The 27,368-nt window shown below is 32.6% G+C and overlaps 2 protein-coding genes across 2 annotated transcripts; one reads left to right on the top strand and one right to left on the bottom strand.

Annotated features, from left to right (window-relative positions):
* The first annotated feature begins 13,655 nt into the window (after window positions 1–13,655).
* On the top strand, window positions 13,656–19,959 carry LOC114380542 (kinesin-like protein KIN-5D). Its single transcript, XM_028339651.1, has 22 exons — window positions 13,656–14,151; window positions 14,249–14,378; window positions 14,683–14,838; window positions 14,929–15,405; window positions 15,683–15,780; window positions 15,882–16,038; window positions 16,147–16,216; window positions 16,383–16,459; window positions 16,545–16,598; window positions 16,675–16,755; window positions 16,861–16,972; window positions 17,148–17,234; window positions 17,324–17,499; window positions 17,580–17,741; window positions 17,821–17,928; window positions 17,999–18,157; window positions 18,269–18,352; window positions 18,446–18,651; window positions 18,741–18,842; window positions 18,919–19,028; window positions 19,117–19,268; window positions 19,499–19,959. The coding sequence occupies exons 1-22, from the start codon at window positions 14,012–14,014 to the stop codon at window positions 19,718–19,720; spliced, it is 3,120 nt and encodes a 1,039-aa protein (XP_028195452.1). The 5' UTR covers window positions 13,656–14,011; the 3' UTR covers window positions 19,721–19,959.
* Window positions 19,960–21,309: 1,350 nt separating this feature from the next.
* Window positions 21,310–24,220, bottom strand: LOC114378012 (BTB/POZ domain-containing protein At5g60050-like). The gene is made up of 2 exons (XM_028336518.1): window positions 23,412–24,220; window positions 21,310–22,598 (listed from the first exon to the last, which is right to left on the bottom strand). Exons 1-2 carry the CDS (start codon window positions 23,970–23,972, stop codon window positions 21,648–21,650), a joined length of 1,512 nt encoding a protein of 503 aa, XP_028192319.1. The 5' UTR covers window positions 23,973–24,220; the 3' UTR covers window positions 21,310–21,647.
* Between the last annotated feature and the right edge of the window lie 3,148 nt (window positions 24,221–27,368).

Here is a 27,368-nt window from a genome sequence, read left to right as displayed (position 1 = left end):
AATGTGAATTAGTATTGGAAGGATACTAATTAAGAAATTAGAAAAAAAATTGGGATCCAAATCCTCTTCAATGGTTAAAAATTGGAGAGTCTGGAGTTAAATTAAATAAATATACACTGTAGATAAAAAATAACGATCCAGATCTATTCAACAAAAACTCACAGTTTCATTAAACAAAATTGCATCCAAACAAACAAAATTGAAGTTCTTTTCAAGGACTTTTGCTTTTCCTAATTTTGTTAACAAACAAAAGTGGGTCCTGTTTCCTTGGATGCCATTTTCCAGCTCCAAGCTCTCATGCCTAGCTAACCCAGTTGTACGTGCAAATCCACTAATCATTAAAGTCCAAAACTAACTAAATTTTTTTCTTGCATTTTCTCAAATACCATGTGTGCTCATTCTTTATCAGTGTCACTGTGTCACCCTTTGTAAACACCTCGATTAATGCACAACCAACCCAAATACAGAAATCAAAATATTTGTTCAGTGATGATGAGAATCAAGCAAGCAATGACAAGTTCAACGATGATCCGTGAGAGAAAATATTGCACAAGGATGCAACGTCCAAGAGCCAAGAGCACGAAACATTCAAGTGTCGAGAGAGATAAGTGTAATTTATTGTTTGAAATGGTACACGTGGCAAGATCAGAATCAGCTGTATAATCCAACGGTTCAGACTTTTTAACTGGATCTCCAGGTGGTGCTACTATAGGAGAGGATTCGTATCCGAAAAATTGCGCTTCTCAATTTTTTTTTGCACTCTTCTTATGATTTAAAAAAAAAACTTTCTTTTTATTAATTTCTTAACCAATGTCTTTAAGACATTAATTAGCAATACCCTTTAATATTTTAGCTTTCTAAATATTTTTTCAAAATATTTGATTTTTAGAATTTCAAAGTCTAATTAATATATATTTTTCAAATATATCCTTATTAAATATCCAATAGATGTAAGTATTAAATATCAATATAATATCAAATAAGGTCATTTTAGTCTAAATTTAATATTTTTAGTTTCATTAAATATTTCTTAATTTATATGTAATAATCTTAAACATTAAAAGATATGAAAAAAGATAGTAATATTATGAAAATCTTTGATTTGAATGAAATGGCAAATTTAACATTGTAGAATGGCGTGTACTGTGCACATGCATGGTGCTGGTGCATCATTGTTAATAAAACTTCTTCATTATTCTCAATCTCTGGGTTCTTATATTTTTAAACGTGTCACCGAAAAGAATAAGCTTTGGAGGAAAAAGTGGGGGATAAAAAAGGCTAGTGATGGATCCCAATTCCCAACTTCGTCGCTTCGTTAGTACAGAGGAATTACTTTTGTTGCTCTCTCTCTCCATTAACTAATGGGGCACACAGACACACTGATAGAGGTAAAAAAATACCCCCTATTGTTTCAACTTTCAATTAGCTGGCTATAGAAATTTTAAAGTAAATGCATTATGCATTATGCATACATGAAAATGTTGTAATTGAACGAAAAACAGTAACATCAATTAGATACCCATCAAAGAGTAACATCATTTCAGTACGCCAAATTCTTTAGAGAAAGATTTGCGTATGTAAAACTGGGGGCTCTATGCCAAGTCCTTGTAGTAGGATAATGCGCTATCACGTAACATAGTAAGATAGAAAGATACCTTAGTCACTATTAAGAGGTTCGCTTCAATGTCTATTCCAATTATTATGAGATAGGAGTGTTACTATTACACTATTTTCACACATTTTTCAACAAATTCACAATTATTTTATTAAAATTTATTTAAAAATTACAATAAAATCATGAGCAATGGTTATTAGTGAGACCAATAAAAAGTTAGAATTTTACCTAAATTTCAACTAATAATACAGACTAGCTATTATGATAAGAAAAGAGAGGGCAAAGTGAGATAGGAAGTGATGAAAAGAAGAAAAAGTGGAAACGGATTTGCAGCCATCACTTCATCTCTTGCCACATATGAGTAACTTCAATCAGTTATCTTGGCAGCATTAGTTGTAGCATAAACTAATCTCCATGTGGGTGTCGACATACAATTTGCATTTGGCAAGCCGGGCACAAAGTAGTATTGTGTCTTAATATTAGTTACAAGTTGATTTAAATATATCAATCTTTGATATTTTTTTTACGATGGCGTCGGAAATTCTAAGGATACACAAAGTAAGTATTTTTCTTCTAACATTATTTATTTTATTTTCAAGACTAAGATTTGAATCATTTATCACTTGGATTAAAAAACACAAGTGATTATTATTTATTTTTTATCATCTATGTTGATATATATATATCAAATTGGACCAAAAATATGCCACGACGTTAATGATCATTTTTCATGGGAAGCAATGATTAAGTGGGAATTGCTACACCCCATATTCTCTAATATTGGGTGGACGGTCGACACATGATTACAAAATGAAGAAAAGGTGTGTGTGCGCAAGTGCGATAAATGATAGCAACGGATTGACAAGCATTACGTCGTATTCATGTGTAAGTGCACAATGTTCATCGAAACAAACCAGAACCTCCCCAAATTAATAGGCTTTTTGGCTAATGAAATCAGGGAATTAATTAATAAGTGTGGCATTGTAATATGAGGGGAGGGTCAACTCAATCTTCTCAACAAGACAGGTAGGCACTAGTTAACCACTCATACGACACCGTTGTGGAATGTTGAGTCAAAAAGGACCTTGGCTGACACGGATTTGCTAAAATCACGATTCACAATAGCACATTTTGTTTGTTGCTGTTGCTGCTACGGATCGCTGCGTGCAACGTGTATGTGCTTGGTAAGTTTGTAGTGCTGTCATTGTGACAAACAACGCTCCTATTCGTGTCTCACGATTTACAAGTACCATTGATAATAAGGACAAAACTTAAGACAATTAATTAGAAGTGAAACTTTGTGTACATCATTTTTATTATGTAAATTTCGAGATAAAATTTTAGTTTTAGACTGTCCGGATTAGAATAACAAGCAACGTAACAAGGCGTTTTATGTTTAGTGTTTGAGAAGAGAAGATGTGGATAGTTCAGTTAAAATGATTGAGATAAAGGTTAGGCATTCTAATAAAGTAAGTAGGTCTTTTATAGTGCACCTAATTTGAAGGATGCAGGCGAGTGAGTATTCAACAAATACAATACTCAAACTAAACCGTACCTGTTGATCAACCAACCATATAAATCGACCATTACAATATTGCATTACACAACAACTATTATGCATGGGTTAAAGAGGAGAAACAATTAGGTGGTTAAGAATTATCATGATTTCTCATTGATCTTTATATAACATATAATTAAGTGTTATTGATTTTTTTTCTCATAAATTAAAAAAAAATTGAAAGTATCACGTAAAAATTGATTGATACATACACAATGTGACTCAAAAATACCTACTAATTTGTCAAAGGTTTATGTGCTTTTGACCCATGAATCAAATCAAAGATGTTTTAAGCTTTTTCCACACATGATTAAGGTGCATTAAGCACCACCCTCTAGCAACCAGTAAGTGAGAAAGTGTCATGCATGCCATCACTTGGAAAATGAAATAAATGTTATAAGGTCGTTAGAAGACACACTCCATTAATAAGTGTGATTCCTCATCAATCATGCTAGGTAACATTGTATCATGATTTGATGAGGTTTCTTACGTTCTTAAATGACTTTAGGACTGCTCATTAAGTGTATCCCCTTCTTAAACAAATTCAAAAATTAATAAAATGTACCAAAGGGACTTAAAGAATTGTAACTTAAGTCATTTATATAAGATACAAAGGAGTATTTTTTGTTTTAGTTAAAGAAACAAAGGATCACTTTCAAATTTATTAATTACTAATTTTCTTTAATATCTGTGTTTTATTGTGGAGTATATTGATCAGATATCCACTCATTTTCCATGAAAGTATTGTTTTAAAACTTGGATCAATCATTCATCCAACCAACGTATTGACTCAATGGTTGCTTGTTGAACTAGTGGGATAATAGTTGACCTGCATGAACCAATCTATATTATATATATATATATATATATATATATATATATATATATATATATATATATATAAATTTTGACACTGATTTAACACATAAATACGTTGGTTTGGTGATAAGAATGCATGTTTGCATTTGAGGCATCCAGGTTTGATTTTTCTCAATTACAAAATTAAGTTTCAGAGTAAAATTACTAGTTAAACCATATTTGAGGTGGGACAAAATCCCATGTTCTATTTTGTTGATCCCAACAGTAGAATGAAAGGTCGTCAGATATTATGAAGAAACAAGATTCCTCGCATCTCTTTGTTTTGTCCCGTGATGAAGATAAGTACAAGATGTGTTCCTTGTATAGTAAAAGGATTTGTTGACATGTCAATGACAAATAATTAGTAGCCAAATATTTTGATCTCAAGGAGGCAAAGGTATCTCTATTACATTTAGAGGAGGAATAACTCATTCTACAAAGTAACTCTTTTGGCCTAAACATCTAAGTAAGATGTTTTATTGCCTCTTAGTGTTGAATAGAGACAATGTTGGATCGCTACATATGCATGAATCCATCAATAAAAATAATAGCATAATGAAAATTGCTAAGTGGATGATGTTCCTCATTGTTACAAACTTCCAATGATCTTGTTATTAAAATTGATTTTCCAATTTCCACTATGTATTAATGTTCGAGAACATATACATTAAATTGTTTTTGCTACAAAAGAGGTTACAAGTATACAGATTGTTAGTGAGTTGTAATAATGATCATTTACTACTAACATAAGTTAGATGGAAACACGCCAAATAAAACCCATAGAGACGATCAAATGTAATTCAATCGTTATTAATTAGGCCCTTTGAATAAATATGATGTTTTATTTTCAATTTTAATTATAAAATAGTTTCTTACTTCTTTAAGGATTTTCAAATTAAAAAGTGAAAATGATAAAAAAAATTCTTCTCTTTTTACTATACAAATATTTGAAAATAAGATAATAATTTTGTGATTAAAAATAAAAGTAGGTAACAAAAATAAAATGTTTTTTAAAGTAAACAAACTTACATTTTTGTCTATCTATTATATTGAATATGTGATTTCTATTTTTGGGTCTAATATGTTTTCAATCTCAAGATTTTAATACTCCTTATATTGAGTATATAGTTTACAACTTATAAAATTTTAATAGATTTTTACTTCTTATGTTTATTGAGTCTCTCATTAAAACTAAAAAGATGTCTTTCTACTTTCTATTAAATTGTAGATTTTTTTTTGGTGATTTTATGTAAATTAAAACTAACATTTTTGAAATACTTTGAGGGGAAAAACATATTTTACCTTAATTCTAATCATTTCTATTCAAATCAATCCTTCAACTTTAAATTATTATAATAAATAACTTTATCAATTTATCTTTTAAATTATTATAATAGAAAGATTTTAATCCTTTTAACGGGTTTTATTTATAATGATTGAGAGAGAAAGAGCAACACGAATTTGAGATAGAAAACATTTGATTAAAAATAATATGACAATTGAAAAAAAATTAACAATTAAATTGTGATTATTAGAATTTAAGTTGAGACTCTCAGATTAACATGCGTGTGGAGGTTGATTAGGAACCATCATGGCAAATTCATCTATGATTTCATGCATAGCCTTGGAAGACGTTCTATTGTCCCAACAGAACTTTGGGTGATTTTTTATGGCCTCGAGTTTGCTTTGGATCGAGGGTTTAATCATATTATGCTAGAATCTGATGCATTTCAAGTTGTAAGTATGCTTTTCAACTTAGATTCTAAAGCTCAGTTTCAGCTTGTGAAGTATATTAGGACCCTGATTGTTGTCCCAGTAGGTTTCTCCTTGAATAATACTAGCAAAAGAAAAATAATGTTGTGGCAGATGTGTTTGCCTAAGGAAGCTTTATCTTGTAATCGATCATTGCTTGTTTTTAAGGATCCTCCTGCTTTTGTTTGTAACTTGCGCATGTTGATGTAGCAGGTGTTTCTGGTTTTTTAGCCTTTAGTTGTTGGCGTTCACCTCGTTTATTCATACAAAAGAGAGGTTAAATTCAATTAAAAACTTACTGAAAGATCGAAAAGGAGATTGTTATTAACACTACCAAAATTGTTATACACACTACCCATCTACATAACTTTTTGTTATTTTCCAAACTTTCCTTTTAATAAAAGAATAATATTGCTGTCTAATCACATATCAAATGGAAACATATTTTCATTATTGTAACAGAAGGGATCATATAAAATAAAATGAAAACAAGTATCTATTATTTGTATATGTTTCTATTTTATATTTTGTATGCACCCCCAAGTTGTGCAACATAAATATGTTTCTATTGTAGATTTTTTTATCATAGTTGTTAGTCCACAGTGGAAATGTAATTTCCATTGTGTAGAATTCCCGTACAAAATCTAAAATGCAATCATATTTTTGCATACAAAATTTACAACAAAAACATATTTTTGTTTTAGATTTTGTACGTGTAATAGAAACATATTTCTGTTATGAGTTTCAAAAATTAAAAAAATGAAAAAAAAATTCTACTACAAAATCTATAAAAGAAGCGCGTTTCTGCATATAAAATTCAAAATGGACAGATTTTGTATGCACTCCATGTTTACATAACAAAATCATGATTTTTTTATAGGTTTTGAATATTTTTTTAAAAAAATAGAATCCCGACTCTGTTGTGTTTTTTCCACTATGTCAAAGATATAATGAAATAGTGATTTCGTTTGATAGAAAAATAAAAAAAACTTACCTTGTCTTAGACTGGTCTAGCTAAGAGAAAGGAGAAAATGAATTATAAAGGGAAAAGGGTTGAGAGAGGAAGGAAGAATGGTTGGGGGTATAGGAAAACCTCAGAAGGATAGAATGGCTAATGCTTGGTGGTGACAATAGCAGTTCTGGTAGTGGGAATAACAACTCCCTTGTGTAGAGAGTCAAACTCATTCAAAATGTTTAGGGAGTTGTTATTGGCACCTGTAGTTTTGCTAATGGCACTATCCACGTGGGTGCACTTTAACCATATCCCAAAATCGTATCCTAAAAAATTACAGAATGGAATCGTGCTCCCTGAAGAATTGGAATGGCGTTTTCATTGTACAAGTGCACAATGAAATTGTGCTTCCGTTTTTTTTTTCACCACCCAATTGCACAACAATACGATCCCGTTGTGTTACCTGCTCAATGAAATTGTGTTTCCGGTGTGTTAATTAATCCCACCCCCAATTGCACAATGAAAACATGATTTCATTGTGTGATGGAGGTAACACAATGAAACCATATTTTCGTTGTATTATTTGATCTCACCCCTAATTGTGCAACGAAACCATGCTGGTGGGAAGCGAAGGTCTCACCATGCTATCTCTTGATAAAGGCATTGATTGTGCATTTATTCGTGGTCATGTACCATGCATCATACAGAGCCTTCAACCCTAACCTATCAACGTACCCCTTCATCGTCACTTGGGTAGGGTAGTCTGTAACCTTTCCACCATGCCTAACCAACTTCAGCTTCGCTTTGGATTGATCGATCCATACATGGCTAGCTACGTGGTCTATATAAAACCAAAGCAAAGTCAAATCCATAGGGCCTTCTTCATATAGGGGTCCAATGATATGGTCAACCGGCAATATCATTGGTGGTTATGGCTTTGACTATGGCTCAGGTTGTGGCTAATTTTGTCGAGCCAACTTTCCATCACGAGGTGATGATGTAGTCACACGGATCTAAGACAAAGACAATACGCATTGTGTGAGCCATCTGAAAAAAAACAACGAAATATTAACTGAACAATAAATTAAATAATTTTAAAACAAAATAAATTAACACAACAAATATATGATTAAGTTGTGTTATTCATGAAGTAACACAATAGAATCATATTTTCATTGTGGTGTTTTGAAAACAACACAATGAAAGTATGATTCTGTTGTGTTATTTCATGAATAATACAACGAAATTTCACTTTCGTTGTGAATTTTTTCAAAACTAAAATTGAATAGTACATAATCATATTTTTGTTGTATTATTTTTTTGCTTAGTTGCTTAAGGCCTAATACTAGAGAGGGTGATCATGCATGTATGGGTAGTTCAATCTCTAAAAAAAGAATATATATATATGATGTATCATATGAGAATGAGAATGACCAATATCATCCATTAAATTAAAATGAAAAAGAATATTAAAATATTTTAAATTCAATTTTAAATTTGTTTTAATCATAAAATCTTTATAAAATTTACTAAATAGAAAATCAAATATCTTAAAAATTAAATTATGATATTACAAAATATTTCAAACACATCATTACCATGACCACTATCACTCTTATGACTGTTTCCGTCATAACTGTCATGACTGCCACCATAACCACCACCATGATCATCATCATGACCATAGTCATTGTCGTTGCTGCTACCACTGTCGGCGGTGGTGACAGTGGCAGCAATAACAATTATGTTGATGACAACAATGGTGGTGATTATAGTAAGGATCTCCACGTAAATTAAATGGGTAAGATATTTAATTTTTTGTTTGATAAATATTATACATATTTTATGATTAAATGATTATTTAATTTGAATTTAAAATATTTTAAATTTGACCTTATATTTTAATCTAACGGTTGAAATTAATCATTTTCATTCTCACATTCTCACATAAGATAGTTATTTTCATATCATACATTATCTATATCTCTATACATATATTAAGTTGTTTATAATTTTTGAAAAAAAAAACTAAATTTGAGGGAATTAAGTGAAGATGCTTTTTTATAAAAAAAAAAAATAATTAAGAGAAGTAGGTAGGTGTTGACGGATAAAGATATACTATCTACCAAAGGCAAAAGAAAAGATGTAGGATAAAAACAGTACAATGGCCTAAGACCGAAGTTACAAAAATAGAGGACCTGTTAATTTTGGTTTGGTCGGGAGTGCACGGCAATCCTTAAGCTAAAATTATCTTGGAAGGCAAAGTGTCTCAATCCTCAGTTGATACCTCTTTCATTCAACAAGAAATCCTTTTTTTCTGGGCAATGAAGTTACTTGAGATTGAGAATGTACCAAAATTAAAGTCTGACAGTGGTAAAGCAGTGTCATATCCGAATATCAAATATAAAATGAACAAAATGGGGCAACCTTTGTGTCTTAAAAGTTAAAACACAACCCAGTCCAATCGTTGTGTTCTCCTTTCCCAGCCCAACAGTTTCTTACTCTCTCTCTATTCAGCAAACGTAAGAGTTAAGAATTGTAGACCAACAATAACAAAAAAACAGAGTTAAGAATGATGCTGCCCGTGGGACCAAAAATAAAAAATAAAAGGAATGATGCTACCCAATCTTAAGGTGAACTTCACCCTTGACCAAGGAAGTTGAAGTTCAGCTTTGGGTCAATGACAAGTGTAACTTTGTGACAGACAAAACAAAAGGGAGGTTTACGAATATAATTAAATAAAAAAAAAATTCCTAGTTTATTGAACTCAAATTTTATTCATTATCACGTACAAATATCAGGAACATCAATATTTATTAAAATTTATTTGATTAATTTTTCAACCAAACGTACAGAGATATTCTTGAAAACCACGACCAATATTTAAAAAAAAGAAAAGAAAACTAGCAATATATTGCCATTTCCTTGTTAAAGTGTACTTGAAGCGGAAGGTTACCATCTTTGGCAGAAATTGGGGCAAGAAACGGATGCTTGATCTTAACAAGTTAAAACATGCTTTGTCATATGTATAACTTTTTTTTTGACAGCTTGTAGTTTGTATAACTTAAAAGAACATTTCCATAATCTTTAATTAAATTTCCAGTTTTTTTTCTTCCTCCAGATAGGGGTGGACATACGAATCGATTTAATCTGGTTGGTTTAAGATTTAACCCGCATTTATATAAACGAGATAAGTATGGTTCAAGAAATAAATGATTTTTTTAAGATTTATGTTTGACCCAAAAAACCTACGGATAAATCTGATTCATATACACAAATAGTAATATAAAAAAAGTTACAAAAGGTATTTTTTAAAAAGTGAAAAAAGTATAAAATTAAAAGAAAAAATTTGACTTTATTTTTTAAATTAAAATCTATTACATAAAACATGTCAATATTTTAAACATAACAAATTAATAATAACCATCTAAATTAAAAATCAAATTCTTAACATAAAAAATTAACAATAGTCATACTTGAAACTTCCACGGATTAGAGGGATAGTCACCAGTCAACAAATAAAATTCAATAGATTCATAGACTTAAGGGATAGGACTCATAAATTTAATATGATTATCCATATTTTTTTTATAAAATAAAAGGTCTGATATTTGCGGACTAAACAACTTGGTCCACGAATCTGGACCCGAATACCAATCTCTACTCTCCGAAAACGTCACCTTGTGATCAACCAATTAATAGAGTTCAAATATCTTTGTTAAAGACAACTCAGATATTTGCATTAAAATAGTATTAGAATTAGAAAAACATAATAAGGGAATAAAATGCCAAGAGAAAGCAAGGTATATTAAAGGTTTGTAGTACATGTAAAAGCAAATCAATCATGTTTTGATTAGAGATATAGGGTTTCTCTTTTTTAACAAAACACAAGGTTATGACTTCTCGTTGATAATTAAATAATGATGCAATTGAAAATATAATTTAAAAAGTGGATGCGAGCATAAAATCTTAAAGTTGTTGCATGTTTTAACTATATGGTTCACTTGTTGTCTTACAAAATTCATATGGAGTTTGAGATTAAAGAAAATGATAGATAAAGGATGTTAAGAAAAAGAAAAAAAATAATATTAATTATAATCTATACTTATTTATAATAAAAGAAATATCTTCATTTTGATATATATACACATTTTACTATATCATTTTACCCATAATAAGTTTTTCTTTCTTAATAATTACCCACTACTTTAATGTTGTTAGTTACTTTTTTTAACTTTTGCTTTTTTTTCTTTTTATTTAAAAACATGTAAAGAGGAGTGCCTCTCTCCCCTAATAATAATAATAATAATAATAATAATTACAACGTCTATTCAAGTCGTTCACGTCATTTTTTTCACATTATAAAATTCATAAACAATAAAGTTTGTATTAAACTCTTTAATAATCTTTTTCTCAATGTAAATCAAACATTTAGTTAGAATTTATCTTTCATCTTATTTTTAAACCTACCTTTAATAATTTTCACAGTTAAAAATAATTACTTAATTATAACATTTGAACCAAGAAGAAAGAAAATATAATTTAATTGGTCAAATATAGTGTGCCAATTGTTATAAATGTTATGGTATTTATCTTCTATTCTTGCATATAAAAATTAAACAAGAAAGAAATCATACCAAGAGAAATAAAAATTAATTAAAATATATATTAACTATTTTCTTAATAATTATATATCATATTATAGTAAATTCTAAAAAATGAATAGAATTATAAAATGAGTTTAATAATTTGACAATATAAATCAATTTTATAATGTCATCTAATCATAAATCATATTTGATATGATTTTTAGGATAATTTTTATAAAAATAAATAACTTTATCATATATGATAAATTATAATTGAATGATAGTGTAAAATTATTTTATAGCTTTTTTTTCCTTATAAAACTGATATGATGTAAAGTTTAAAACACTAGTTAGATTTTCATATATTATTAATGTAAATATCTTTATATCATTAATTAAATAAAAATACTTTAAATATAATTATTAAAATAGTTATTACAAAAATCAAGAATCTTAATATATACAACCTATCATTAAATAATATTATAAAACATATTTTTTACTATGGATGTTTAAGAGTATTCATGGGCCGGTTCAGGTCAATTTTGACCAAATTTAGGACTCAATCTAATCAAATTTGATGGTTTGGTTTGATTCGGTTTTTATAATTTTTTTTTTGAAATTCAGTTCAACCCACCTCATTCATAGACGGTTTGGTTCGGTTTAGATTAACGGGTTACCCATTTAAATTTAATTTTTTTTAGAACTACTATTTTATATCATAATTCATCCAAATATTCAATACAATTAACACAATATTATAAAATATCAGAAAATAGTGAAATTGATTCATTTAATACCATCAACATAATATTCTAAAATAGACTAATACAAATTAAAATAAAAATATTATTAAACTAGATTTACTACAATAGTCTGAATCACAACTATTTTTTACAAACTAATTCCTTGAAATAAGTTTTCCTGCAACTAGATTTGTTAAAACAAATGAACAAAATATAATTCATTAATATTATAAAAATTACATAAGAAATAAATATGAAAAATAAGGTGAAACAAATAATAATAATGTCAGTAGTACAACAAATACTTGAAGTCTCAATATTAACTGTATTTAAAGTCAAACTAAACAATTCTAAAAATTTTGATGAGTTTTGATGGGTTTGATTTTGATTTAATTTATAAATCTAAACTTATGACTCAATCTATAAATGAACGATTTTGATCGGTTCTCTTTGATTTTGATCCAAATATATAAATGACTCAACTCAAATTATTTGGATCGGTTTAGATTAATTTGAATTCGCGGATGACATGTACATGTAAACACTCCCATGAACATTCTAATTAATTTTTTTTTTGAGGAGATTCTAATTAAATTTTTAAGTCATAGAAATAACACGTTGTGTCAATGCAGGTCTGTACTAGCAGTTAAAAATTTATTATGAACTTTCATTTTTTTTTCTTAGGTGCGGGTTGAGTTTTCAAGACACAATTTTTCTTGTTTGATAGACAATTCTCTCCAAAGAAGCAAATAGAGATCTTGGTGCCTAAAGACTAAAGGTAGTTTAGCAGTTATAATTAGTAAAACTATCTGTGGTTGAAACTTGTACAATTAGACATGCTTTTGAGCCTGTATAATAATACTTTAACGTGTTTTTGTTAGTAATTCTAACATGTCATTGGTAGTATTGAGGGTATGTCCCTCTCAGAGAAAAAAAAAGTTGATAATAAACTGTGATGCATCAAAACCAGAATTCAGAAATGACACATTCAGAAATAATAAAAAAACAAAAAAAAATGAATCAAGAATAGGAATTACAAAATCCAAAGGACACGTGCCTTACTTTTTTTTATCTGTATAACTTGAATATAATTTTAAAAAAATTATAATAATTATTCTGTTAAAGCAACTGAATTAAACTTTCTAATATATCTTACTCTTCTCTTTTTCAAGTGGGTGAATACACATACTCTCTGCAAGTAACAATAAATAAATAAACATCTGTTTGGATATAAATCATAATTACTTTTTGACATCTTTTCTATTAAAAATATAAACTATTTTTTAGTAAATAAACTCTTAAAAACACTTCTAGCCTTAGATCCAAACCCATTCTAATTCCTGTTGTTCAACTAACCGTAAAAAGTAACAAAGGAAACAGAGAGCATATTAGTGTTACTGTGCTGAGTGTTCCAGTTCCGCTTTTTATTTTTTTCTTCAAAAAATCTTTTAATTACGTGTGTTAATGTGTTGTGTTGTTTATAACGGTCGCGTGATCCCAGAAACGTCCCAGGTTGGACGCCGTTATCCCGGCCCCCATTATTTTGCAATCGCCGTCCCACTGTTTTCAAACGTCTCTCAACTCATAAACCATAACGGTAACGCCCTTCTTCAATTTCCATTTTTTTCCTTTCTCACTCTCTTTGTCTTACCTTTTTCTTCCAGCTTCCATAACAGAGACACTACTCCTTCTCCTTTTTCTCCTTCTCTCACACCACACTCTCTCACTCACACATATTATATTATTAATTAATTAACCATTAAATAAATAAATAAATAATCTTTGTGAAGTGAAGTTTTTGACACCGCAAAATTCCATCTGTATAAACCACTATAACTAATAACGAACCACACTTTGAGTCAGATAACGATTCTTGTTTCGAATTTCAATTTCATTCACACACTTCACTGTCATTGGTTCCGATTTCAATTTCGATGTGCAATGGAGGCTCAGCAGAGAAGAGGAGGATTGGTGCCGCTGTCGCCGGCGCGAGATCTGCGATCTGCGGATTCCAATTCGAGTGGTCACAGCAAGTTCGATAAGGACAAAGGCGTCAATGTGCAAGTCCTTGTTCGTTGCAGGTCACTGAGTCGAACTAACTCCGAGTTTCACTTCATTGAGTTCGGGTTGTTCGGGACTCGGTGAAATTCGCTGATCGCGTTTTTTGTTTTTGTTTAGGCCGTTGAGTGAAGACGAAGCGAGGTTGAACACACCGATCGTGATTTCCTGTAACGAAGGTAGAAGAGAGGTTTCGGCTGTGCAGAATATTGCCAACAAACAGATCGACAGAACCTTCGCATTTGACAAGGTTTTTTCGCGTTTCGCTTTCTTATATGATCGTCTTTTTTGGCATTGTAAAATTTGAGGAATTGTTATTTTTATTATTTGAAGTGTGAATTACTTTGTGGAATTTATGAATTCTGCATTCAGATGATAATATTAATATTCTTAAGCTGAATGTGAAATGATCGAGTAACTCACTTGCGTCGTTCTGTAATCTGTATCAAACATGACCATAGGAGCAAACTATTACTCGTTTTTCTGTTATTTTTTTTGTGAATTCTGCACTTGCAATGGTGCATTCATCGGGATTTGTGTTTGTTATTGAATAGGTTTTTGGTCCTAATTCCAAGCAGAAAGAACTTTTTGAACAGGCAATGTCTCCTATTGTGAATGAAGTGCTTGAAGGATATAACTGCACCATCTTTGCGTATGGTCAAACAGGGACAGGGAAGACATACACAATGGAAGGAGGTGCAAGGAAGAAGGTTATTACTTTTGGCCAGCATTGCTATTTATAGTATTTCTTGTTGCTTTGTGCTGAATCTGTTCCTTTCTGTGTGTTTTTGTTTATGTAGAATGGAGAGTTTCCTAGTGATGCTGGTGTCATACCAAGAGCCGTGAAACAGATTTTTGACATATTAGAAGCTCAGAATGCCGAGTATAGCATGAAAGTAACGTTTCTAGAGCTTTACAATGAGGAGATAACAGATCTTTTGGCCCCTGAGGAGACTTTAAAATTTGTGGATGACAAATCTAAGAAACCTATAGCTCTTATGGAGGATGGAAAGGGGGGTGTTTTTGTCAGAGGTTTAGAGGAAGAGGTTGTTTGCACTGCAAATGAAATTTATAAGATATTGGAAAAGGGTTCTGCGAAAAGGCGAACGGCTGAGACTCTTCTTAACAAACAAAGCAGTCGTTCCCACTCCATATTTTCTATCACTATTCACATTAAGGAGTGTACTCCAGAGGGTGAAGAAATGATTAAATGTGGGAAGCTAAATCTTGTGGACCTTGCAGGTTCTGAGAATATTTCACGTTCCGGTGCAAGAGAGGTATCAAATGATTTTGGTGTTTATTTTGGGTAGTGTACATTCAAATGACATTATTTGGAACACTATGACAGCCTGTTTGTTTTGTGACATTATTGATTGATATTGAAAAAAATATGCCCCTGGACTACATTATAAAATTCAAATTACCCCTTGTCTATTTAGTCATCTTCAGTTCTGGCATTATCTTTATCTCACTCTGATTATTCTTCAGTATTTGTCTGAAAAGACTAAAATGTTATAGCTTTTTTGAGCTTCATTTGTAAGAAAATGCTCGCAGGGTAGAGCAAGGGAAGCTGGGGAGATAAATAAAAGCTTGCTTACACTTGGTCGAGTGATTAATGCTTTAGTTGATCATTCAGGTCATGTGCCATATAGGTATGAATGGCTACCGTTCTCCTGGTTATGGTAACTTTTGATTCTACTTTCAAACCTAGAGAAAAATGCTTTTGTATTATTAAGATGTCCCGTTATGTCAGGGATAGCAAATTAACAAGACTGTTAAGGGATTCCTTGGGCGGTAAAACCAAGACATGCATCGTTGCTACGATATCACCTTCTATTCACTGTCTGGAAGAAACTCTAAGTACCTTGGATTATGCACACCGTGCCAAAAATATCAAGAACAAACCAGAGGTGACTCTCATAGTTCCTACTTTTTTTGTCAACCTTACCATGCTTTTTTTCTTATCACAGATCCGCAATGCAACATATCTAATAGTTTGGAGTTCAATACTTTGTTAGATCAATCAAAAGATGGTGAAATCTGCACTCATTAAGGATCTGTATTCTGAAATTGAAAGACTGAAGCAAGGTTGTTCACTGTTTACATATTTGTAAAATAGTTTCTGTTAGTCACTTCGCATTTTCCCTCTTTCAGTTTTCTCTAAACAAAGAAAATAGCACCATGCTAATAAACTATTTTTCCTTTCACAGTTCAGTGCTGAAATGTTGAATTTCTTTCCATGTGTGGTTTGCAGAGGTGTATGCTGCAAGAGAGAAAAATGGAATTTATATACCGCGGGATCGTTATCTTCATGAAGAAGGGGAGAAGAAGGTTTCTCTAACAGTCTCTTTACATGAATTGGGAATACAGTTATTCTTTTGAGACATTACTATTGCTAAATCTGTATGTTCAATAGGCCATGGTTGAAAAGATAGAACGCATGGAGCTAGAAGCAGAGTCTAAGGATAAGGTATTTTCCATCATAAATAATTCCAATATAGGTATAATCACTTGTATATTGAAATGCATCCCATAACTTTGAGCAGCAATTGATGGAACTTCAAGAACTCTACAAATGTCAGCAACTTTTGACTGTCGAGTTAAGTGATAAACTTGAAAAAAATGAGGTAAAAAAGTTCATAATAGGTGGCTGTACCTAATTGATTTTTATTTATTTTGAACTTCTGACCTGGTTCAAGAGTTAAATTTACTTACGGCATATGCTATCTCAGAAAAGTCTTGAAGAAACTGAGCGGTCATTATTTGATCTTGAGGAGAAACACACACAAGCAAATGCAACTATTATGGAAAAGGAATTTCTAATATCGAATCTACTGAAATCTGGTTAGTGAAGTGTAATTATACCTCTTATTCTGTATCAGCCAGCTTTCTGTTTGGCGCCTTCGGGTGTACCCTTTTACCATACTTTTTTTGGGTTGGTTGTTCAAAATCATTTCTCTCATCATCCAATGTAATATGCAGTAGTTGTGTGATTTTTCCCTGTTTTTGCTTCTTCCAGAAAAAGCACTTGTGGAGCATGCAATTGAGCTACGAGCTGATCTAGAGAATGCTGCATCTGATGTGTCAAACCTGTTTTCTAAAATTGGTTAGCATTTTCTTTCAACCGGTTTTTCTTGTGGGTGTCAATTAGAAGGAATAAATTGACATCACAAAAATTGTTTTTGTAAACCTTAGAGCGGAAGGATAAAATTGAAGAAGGAAATAGAATACTTGTCCAGAAATTCCAGTCTCAGTTAGCTCAACAGCTAGAAGATTTGCACAAGACGGTTGCAGCATCTGTAATTCAACAAGAGCAACAACTAAAGGAAATGGAAAGTGATATGCACTCGTTTGTATCAACAAAGGCAGAGGTGGGTTTCCATAGGATGAAATCATGCCTTTTTATTTGTATTATCTGATTAATAAATTTGTTTTGGTATGCCTCTTTTAGGCTATTGAAAATCTAAGAATGCGGGTAGGAAAATTTAAAAACATGTATGGTTCTGGCATTAAAGCTTTGGACAATTTAGCTGAGGAGTTTAAAGGAAATAATCAGTTAACTTTTGAAGCGTTGAATTCTGAAGTAGCCAAGCATTCATCTGCCTTGGAGGATGTAAGACTGTTTCTTACACTTAATAAATTGATTCTACGTGAGCTTTCTTGGTTTGTTTAATTTAACTTTTGTGCTTCAGCTTTTCAAAGGAATTGCATTAGAATCTGATTCATTACTAAATGATCTTCAAAGTAGTCTCCAAAAGCAAGAGGCCAAGTTGACTGCTTATGCACGACAACAGGAAGAGGTGTGTGATTTCTGGTTTGTTCGGTGAACTTCAGTGTTAGAGATACTAACTTCTATGCTATTGCATGTAGGCACATGCCAGAGCAGTGGAGAATACACGTGCAGTATCTAAAATAACTGTGAACTTCTTTGAGACATTACACATGCATGCTTCCAATTTGATCCAAATTGTAGAAGAATCACAATTTACCAATGATCAGAAATTGTATGAACTTGAAAACAAGTTTGAGGTGACCGAAGCGTGCCTTTTTGCGGAATTTACACAAATCATGATTGGAAATTTTTTAATTAATACTCCTTTCATTTTTAACTTTGATGCATCTTATTCTTTATGGGTGTAGGAGTGTACTGCCCATGAAGAAAAACAACTACTGGAGAAAGTAGCAGAAATGCTTGCTAGCTCTAGTTCTAGAAAGAAAAAACTGGTAGCGGTTTCTTTTAGACATGCTAAGCTTACCTACAGTAGCTTCCGTTACTACCTGAGTGTAAGTTCTTAGCATTCTTTATTTGCTTGTTAGGTTCAAATGGCAGTTAATGATCTTCGGGAGAGTGCAAACGCTAAAATCAGTAGGCTGAGGCAAGAAACCTTAACCATGCAAGATTCCACTTCTTCTGTTAAAGCAGAATGGAAACTTCACATGGAAAAAACGGAGTCCAACTATCATGAGGATACATCTGCAGTAGAATCTGGAAAGAATGACCTTGTGGAGGCTATTCAGCGCTGGTATGGAATAGGAGTGTACTGTGTGTACTTTGTCTCTATTATATTCTCTACTGTTCACTAAGCCCTACCTTAACTAAACAATTGCACAGCCGCAAAAAGGCAGAAGTAGGTGCACAACAATGGAGAAATGCTCAAGAATCCATCCTTAGCCTAGAGAAGAGAAATGCTGCTTCTGTGGATACTATTATTCGGTAGGTCTATCATTCTCTGTTGAGATCAAAACAGTCAATATATTTTGTTCATTTTCTTTCGATTGCTTTTGATCAGGGGAGGAATGGAAGATAATCATCTCCGACGAGACCGATTCTCAAGTGCTGTGTCAACTACACTTGAAGATGCAGAAATCGCAAGCAAGGATATTAACTCATCCATTGAACGTCAGTACTTGGCCTCATACATATTAATAATAAATGCATTGGTAAACCATGTCACAGATATCAATTGACGAATTATTTATGCTTGCAGATTCATTGCAACTTGATCATTACGCTTGTGGGAATCTGAACTCTATGATTATCCCATGCTGTGGTGACTTGAGAGAATTGAAGGGCGGTCATTACCACAGAATTGTAGAGATAAGTGAAAATGCAGGGAAATGTCTTCTCAGTGAATACACGGTAAGGGACTTCAAGTACCAATTCCTTAGTATGCACACATGTAATAGACTGGGGTAACAAGCAATCCTCATCCAGCCAAAGCAGTTGGGAAAAGCAATAATTTTTAACACGTACAGCATGCTTGAAGTGGTTTACATAAAGTGCCTATTTTACCTTTTTCTTGGGGAAAAAGGTGCTATTTCTGGCTGCTGGAATAATTTTTTGTGTTTAAACTGCTATGTGAAATACAGGTAGATGAACCATCTTGTTCAACACCAAGAAAGAGAACCTTCAATTTACCCAGTGTTTCATCCATAGAAGAACTAAGAACCCCATCATTTGAGGAACTACTAAAATCATTCTGGGATGCAAAATCTCCAAAACATGCAAATGGTGATGTTAGATACATTGGGGCATATGAAGCTGCTCAATCCGTAAGAGATTCCAGAGTTCCTCTTGTAGCAATTAACTAGAGCAGTCAAAAACTCTGTAAATAGCATATTGCTCAAATGTAATTCCATACAAATCACATATTCATTTATTGTTTATTTTGGAAAGAGAAAAGAAGAAAAAACAAAGTATCTATGTGGAGGCAGAAATATGTAAAAGATTACCCTTTTTTAATTCAGTTTTGCTTCCACAAGGGTGTACACCTATTCTTGATGTCAACTGAAATTGGATATTAATGTGATTTTGACTTGTTTATGTTGAATCTCAAACCTTTAAAAAAATTATTGTCCAGGTATATGAAAGTGAAATTGTGTTAGATTGTGATGAAAGAAAAGAAAGTAGGAAGAAAGGAAATGAATGAAAAGCAAAGAAATGGAGATGAAAAATAATGAAAAGTGTGGTTATTGAGATGAAAGAGATGTGAAATGGGAGAAAAGAAAGTGATGTACTGGACAACAACTTGATCTGTAAGCAATTTACGGATCACTTGATCCGTAAGCCTCTTCCGGATCAACTTGATCTGTAAGAGGCTTACGGTTGATCCGTAAGAGGCTTACGGATCAGGTGATTCGTAAACAGCCCAACAACTTTCCAATAGCAATTTCCGTCATCGTTGGCAACAATGGTGGAAAAAGCAAAACGCGAAGAAGAAACGTACCTTGAAGAAGAAGCAGACCCACAGTCCTAATCATGGCACGACAACAATGCGAAGAAGAAACACGAAGAACAATGAAGAAGCAGAAACGCGAAGAACAGTGAAGAAGATGGAATCGCGGCGCAGAAGAAGACTGAAGAAGCAGACGAATGAAGAAGCAGCAGAATCCGAGGAAGAAGAAGCAGAACTCCGAGGAAGAAGAAGCTGAATCGCGGCATGGGAGAGAGAGGCGAGAGAGTTGTTTTTTTTAAAAAAAAATACTCAGGGGCTTAAAGGACTTTTCCCAATAATTGCTGGGTGCACCAGCAAAACTACTGGGTGCACCTAGCAGTGCTCTTAACTTGCTGCTCGTACAGGCCTGAGCCAGTTGATGTCGGCCCATTTAAATACAGGCTTATAGACGATAGCTCGTTGGGAATTGCTTTGCGCACCCATTTAGATTTGCCATGAATAATATTGGAAATAACGAAAAATGTTGGATGTACAAGAATAAACGGTAGCTGCACAAAACAATTTCCTAGCTCGTTTTGCCTGCGAATTAAATGGGTTTGGTCGACAAGTTTGCAAACCAACCCATTTAATTATTAAAAAAATGTCCTAAGTAACCCATTTGAAATAATAAAACTTAATCTAATTGATGCCTATATTTCCCCTGGTTTTCTAAAAATTACAAAAATTGTCCAAGTTTAGGTTTTTCTTTTAATGGACGTGCTGCATGGGCCAAGTGGTTAGTTTTATCTATTTCTTTTAACTTACCTGATTTTTTTTCTAGTATATAAATGAGTTAACATTTACATTGGACTGTGTATCCTTTCCGGTACTAGACAATATGAGAGAGATACACAAAAAGAGTTAATTATTAAAAAAAAAATAACGCTCTTCTTCGTGTGTATCTCTTTTCTAATGAGACTATTCAACACCGAAGATATTACATACTCTTCTCATTGAGATTTCTTGTGTTGAATAGCACATTATCAAATCATTTTATTAATTCCTCGGATACAACGGCAAAGTTTACACCATTTCAATTCAATCCTTTAGTAAGAACAATAAATACTTCTCCCACCCCCATCCCAACTCTCCTATCCTTCAATGTGTAAATATGCAACACAAAGCTTTACCTGAGTCCAGGTAACATGGCTTTCATCTATTTACGGGACAGAATACAGAAATGGGAAAAAATGAAAATCCAAATTGCTCGTATCAGGCCAAAGCAGAAGTGAAAAATGCAAAATGGCGCTTTTTATTTACAATTGCCAATCAATCTCTTTCTCTTAAGGTCCCTTGCATACCTTTCAGCTGGGGTAATCAGAGAGAGTTATTTGCAATTGGGAATTTTCAGGCTCAGCTGAATACTGTCTGATGAAAGCCCTTCTCCACCAAATCTCAAATGCCTTCTGAATATTAGGGCAGTCATCTCCTTTACTAAGAAATCTATCAAACCAATTCAGCAACACAGACTGTTGTTGGAGTAAAGGAAGTGTCAATATAGTTTGGCTTAGTCCATCCTCAACCAATTTCCTGTCAACAGCTCTAGAAGCTCTCCTCATCCATCCAAAATCTTCATATAGAGCTTCTAGCCATGTTGACAACAAGGAAAATCGAATTTCTTTTGGCACCAGTATGTGTCCCCTTCCAATGCCGATGCACAGTTGTGCTGTGATTCTGCTGATCTCATGGCGGTAAACTGTTGGAACCTTGGAGTGAAGTGTAACAAGTTCTTTCTGCTCTGCCCATATTTTCACAAATTCATCACCTATCTTTTTGCCAATCAGAATGTCAACAATCCACTGAATATTGTCAGCTTCACGAGTTATGTCGCTCATTATAGCCCCCCGATCCAGCTTCTCATCGCTGCTGGCTGCTTCGGACAGGCATAGGAGAAGAGAACCAATACACTTATGGCAAAGATGATAAAGTGTGTCTTTAGAAACATCAAGTCTGCTGCTATCATTAGACACATTCTCTTTAAGCAATCTTGATAACAGAGCTTTCATTTCCCTACGAGCTTTGTCGTCTTTTGCTTGTAGAACACCACTTAGCAGGTTCAAGAAGATGTCGTCAGCTCTATCAGCAGTAGATGGATCAGATGATACTCTAAGAAGAACTTCAGTTGCAGAGTCATCAATCTGAAGATGTTCTAGCTGAGATATGACTTCCTCCTGTTCATCCTCAGTCCACGGAATAGATTCCAAATATTCCAGGCATGACACAACTCCAAGGTCAAACATGATAGCTGCTGAAACCTACAAAAGAAGTGAAAAAAAATATAAACATAAGTAACCAATCTCAGTCAAGAAAACAAAAAATAAAAAGAAAGGACAAAGCAATAAACATCAAGCGTTAACGTGGTTATAGTTAAAATAAGATTCAATTGAGTATAATTTTCATCAATAAGCACGCTGCACAAAGGGATAAAGTATGCATTATCAACATTAAAGGACCAGCGTGTGAATAACTTCACCAAAAGGACTAAGCATTAATGTGGCTTAATTATGACATGGAAAGTGGAATAAATAACCAAACACCAAACACAACATAATAATACCGTTAGTTAATCACTCCCTCCCTAACATAATTAACTACAACCCACACTGTACAAAACAAGTGGATGCATTCTGAAGAGCTTATATGGCAACAGAAATTAGTTGACTTTATCTCATAAAAACAGCACCTAATCCATGGATTTCTTTTCTATTTATTTCATTGAACTTGTCTACTCAAGCTTATTGAATTAAGCTTCTGCAAGTGATAAATTCTAATTAATCAGGATCTAATGGGATAAACTTGTAAAAAATAATCCTATTATGCAAATGTACAAAGTTTTCAATTATTTCATTAAACTTATCCACTCAAGCTAATTTTAATTATGCATAACAGAGAACTACTTAATTCATTATACCTTCTTATTTTACTTTTCCTTATGGAACAGTTTATACAAACTTGAACTTAATTACTATTATTTACCTCAACTAACTCAACTTCATTCAACTAAATAAGCGTGGTATCGAGGGTCTAGCTCAGTTGATTAAACAAGATGAGTGAGTTTCGCAACGTACCTTGAGCAAGCTCAAAATTTTGGGAACTCCTTCGGCCATGGAGCGCAACCTAGGCTTGAGATCCTCGCAGTGCATCAAAACGATGGCCTCAACGTACACTTCGATGTCGTCGCAGTCGCTGATCTCGACGGAGTGGGAGAGATCGCCGCCGGCGCAGCGAAGCTTGTCGGCGAAGAAGCGGCTCTTGTCGGCGAGAACGGTCTTGCGAACCTCCATCGAGGCCCTGAAACCGTCCCTGGCGACCACCGTGAGCCTGACGTCGCCGCCGCCGCGCAGGGCGGGCTCGTCGAGGAGCCTGGAGACTCGATCTTGCGTTTTGCGGCGCTTCTCGTCGGAGAATTTGTGCTCCTCCGACATCATGTCGAAGAGAGTCTGAGTGTGAGGGTGAGAGTGAGTATGGGACTGAGTCTGAGTCTGAGTCTGACTCGGGCGAGTTGAGGAAGGAGGAGGAGAGAAGGTTCTGGAAGGTGAGAAAGAGTGGGTTGGGTCGGGTATGAAACCCTGCTTTATCATCGCTGATACTTCTCTGGATTTCAGAGCACTATGACTATCTCCACCCATTGAATTGTTTCACCAAAGGTAGTGACTAGTGAGTGAATTGTGTTGTGTGATGCACTGATACTACACCAACACCAAGTTAGTTACTTGAACAAATCAGAATTGGAAATTGGGAATGGAGTTTTTGCCAGAAACTCTCTCACACGGCACTCAGAGTTACTACAAGCTTTACACAGAAGGAGAGAGAGAGAATCCAAGAAGTGGTCTCAACAATAAACAAAAATACAAGTGTTTGTTTGTGTGAGGGACATTATTACTGGCATGTGCACCTACCTGCCCTACCTTTCTAGTTTCTACTTTACTAACCTAATACTATTCTCATGTTACAAATTACACAAATCATTCATAGTTCACCTACAAAATACTAGTGTTTTGCTTTTATTCATAAATTTTTTTATTAAAAAGAGTGGTAGAACAAGGAGATATTTTTAATACTATGGAGCAAAGTGTCAATGACATGTTAGGGTTATCAATAAAGACTTACGGTAAATCATAAACAGTTTTACTCAATTGTAGTTACTTAATTTCGAAGCAACAAATCTGTCTAAAGGATTACTATAAAAGTCTAAACTATTACAACACCAAACTTGAAAAGTGAAAAGATATTCATATTCACGTCCATAAAAAAAATAAAAGTTATATCAGATTTTTAATTAATTGTGTCAACTCACATGTGTTTTTATTCAATTCTTCTTGATAATGTAATCGGGCATAATATTATCTTGTTGAATTTAATTTGTATGTCGTATAGAACTTACATTTAATTAAAATTCATCTTATCCTCGTATTCTTATTTATCAATTATTAATATGATGCAATGATAAAATGAATTTTTTTTAATTTTCTGTATATTAAATTTTACTTTGATAATGCATATAAGTTAAAATCTTAATCTAAATTAAACAAATATCTAATATAATGTCTAATTTGAGTAGTCCTTTTCTTTTACATAAATAAACAAGGTGGCTAGTTACAAATGCATATGCCTTGATTAAGAGTGAGTAATTGTATTGACTTTTGATAAACTCAAATTTAAAGTTTGTATTTAAAAAATATCAATTTCTTGCATTCATTAGGAATTACTTTAAACTTAGACACTTTTAAAATTAGTTGGTGAATTCTGTCAATCACAATCTTATAGTTTGTCTCAAATATTACTTTATCTAGTCCAAAACCAAAAATCCAGTGAACTAGCTTGAAGCAAAGCAACTGCTTCCTCCTTCTGGACCTGCAAAATTGGAACTGTTCAAGTAGACACATACCAAATTTTGTCTTATGATGTGAGATGAAGAATACATCGTCAATATTGCCCTTGTTATATCTTACTGGTAGAGGATACCAAACCAAGCAACATAGACTACACCTTACTCTTCGTTACTGATACCAAGGTGAGACAACAACTCACCTAGTACTATTGTAGCTGTAGCAAGAACCTTCCTATCCAATTCCTCCTTAGCCTCCCATAACTTCTTATTGCATCTCTTCCAAATATTCCAGTCATGGCGAGAGATATTTCTTTGGTTCATCAACCACACACACATACTTTAAAGAGCAAATTAGAAAAAAATTTCTGAAATGTCTAACAAAGGTTCAACAACATCCCATAAATCTACCGAGTGTTTTCTATTCAACCTTCCTCTTAAGTTCTGTATTTCTCTTCATTTCCGTATTCTTTTATTAAAAAAAATGATGATAGGCACAGACCCACTAGTAATACAAAAAATTACACATTTTTGACTTTGAATTTGTTAGGCACAGTTACATCATTAAAAGAAGAAACATTAAAATTTTGTCTCCAAATTTATAAAAAGTGTAACAAATTAATCTTACCGTTAATTTTTCATTAACTTAAATGATTATGCTTACGTGACGCTTTCAGTGATGATGTGATAGTCAATGATTACCATGTATCATCCACATAATTATCAAGTATCATCTAGGTGATCGTCACGTGTCAAATATAGATTAAATAAAAAAAATATTTTTTAACATGTAATAGTCACGTAAATAACATATAACAAATTAATGATATGATTAATTTATTATACTTTTACAAATTCAAGAATAAAATTTTAATTTTTTTCTTTTAAAATCTAACAGTCAATATCTAACAAATTTAAGAACAAAAATTAATATTTATAAAAAAAAAACCATTGTTTGCTCCTCAATACTATGTTTTTATTTTTCGAGTTTATAGGAATAAGCGACGACATAATTGCGTCCTCGTTATTATGTTATAAATAACAAATAGTAAGTTGCGTTGACTATTGTGGGTTCGTACTACAAAAGGTCTCTGCATCGTTAGTACTCCTACTTTGGAGGTCACTGCCAACTTGTAAAGTGTTTGCATTTGTACGATGTCTCCAAGACTGGGTGGGAACGCCAACGCAACTTGAAACTTAAAAGTTGAAAGCACATGCCTCCTCAAAAACGTAATCGCATAATTATTTTTAAATACTATAATGTTTTTAATCTCTATTCCGAGTATTGTTCAGCATTTCAGCTCCATTTAACTTTATAAGAATTGATTGAAACTCGACACAAATTTGATACATATCTTTTTGTTTAGCTCATACTTGACATAATTCAAACTCATAAATAATTCGATTTAAGTTGTTAGTTTGATTTGATTTAAAAATATCATTATTTTATGTATTATTTATTTATTTATTTCAAACAAAAAAATAAATAATTAATTATAAAATATAATGCATATATATCAAAATAGTTCATAACCAATGGACTCAAATTATACATAGCTAATGTTCCGCAAAGCTTTTGCGGTGAACTGATTCAAAGTTGGCAGTGGATGCAATTAAAAATGCTGACTTGGTTACTTGGAAAATTAAAAATAGATGGGTAAATTGCACGAGACTTGCTAGCTCAATGGAATTTTTTATTGTGCATAATTTTTGTGAGGGAAATACATGTGCAGACACCTTAGCCTCTCACGCTTCTCTCATAGGTGATTTTTTTTGGTGGGACACTTGTCCTAGCTCTATATAGAGATCTTTTGTAAATGATAGAAATGTTCTTCCTAACTTTAGGTTCAGATAGAGCTTATCTTACTAGTTTTCATGGGTTTAGCTTTGTCTCCCATGTTTGTATGAACCTTTTATCATCTTCTAATATATTTTAAGACTGGTTGGTTCAGTTAGCTAATTACTAGGGTATTAATAAAGTTGGGATGTGAATAGAGCTAGCTGTAGCTAACCCTTATTTTGCCTTTGTAAAAAAAAATTGTCTTCTTATCTCTTGATTCTTTTGTTAATAAGTAATAAAGTGTTGTTATGCATTATGCTTCTAGATAATTCATCAATACATAATCTGTTAAGTATTCATGCATGGAGAAACGATTCTACTTCTTAAAACAGAGAAACAATACTCTTTCTTCTCATC

This window comes from Glycine soja, chromosome 12 (genome assembly GCF_004193775.1).
Source record: "Glycine soja cultivar W05 chromosome 12, ASM419377v2, whole genome shotgun sequence".
Taxonomy (NCBI): Eukaryota; Viridiplantae; Streptophyta; class Magnoliopsida; order Fabales; family Fabaceae; genus Glycine; species Glycine soja.
The sequence above is the reverse complement of the archived record's forward strand: the minus strand, read 5'-3'. Positions and strand labels throughout refer to the sequence as shown.

What these genes read in the sequence shown, in the direction of transcription:
- LOC114378012 (XM_028336518.1), bottom strand. Translation starts at nt 23,972, where the DNA reads ATGGGTGGAGATAGTCATAGTGCTCTGAAATCCAGAGAAGTATCAGCG. An exon ending in AAATTTTGAGCTTGCTCAAG is followed by an intron (nt 22,599 to 23,411) that starts GTACGTTGCGAA and finishes CTTCTTTTGTAG; the next exon opens with GTTTCAGCAGCTATCATGTT.
- LOC114380542 (XM_028339651.1), top strand. Translation starts at nt 14,012, where the DNA reads ATGGAGGCTCAGCAGAGAAGAGGAGGATTGGTGCCGCTGTCGCCGGCG. An exon ending in ATGCACGACAACAGGAAGAG is followed by an intron (nt 17,929 to 17,998) that starts GTGTGTGATTTC and finishes TATTGCATGTAG; the next exon opens with GCACATGCCAGAGCAGTGGA. An exon ending in GTCTTCTCAGTGAATACACG is followed by an intron (nt 19,269 to 19,498) that starts GTAAGGGACTTC and finishes TGTGAAATACAG; the next exon opens with GTAGATGAACCATCTTGTTC.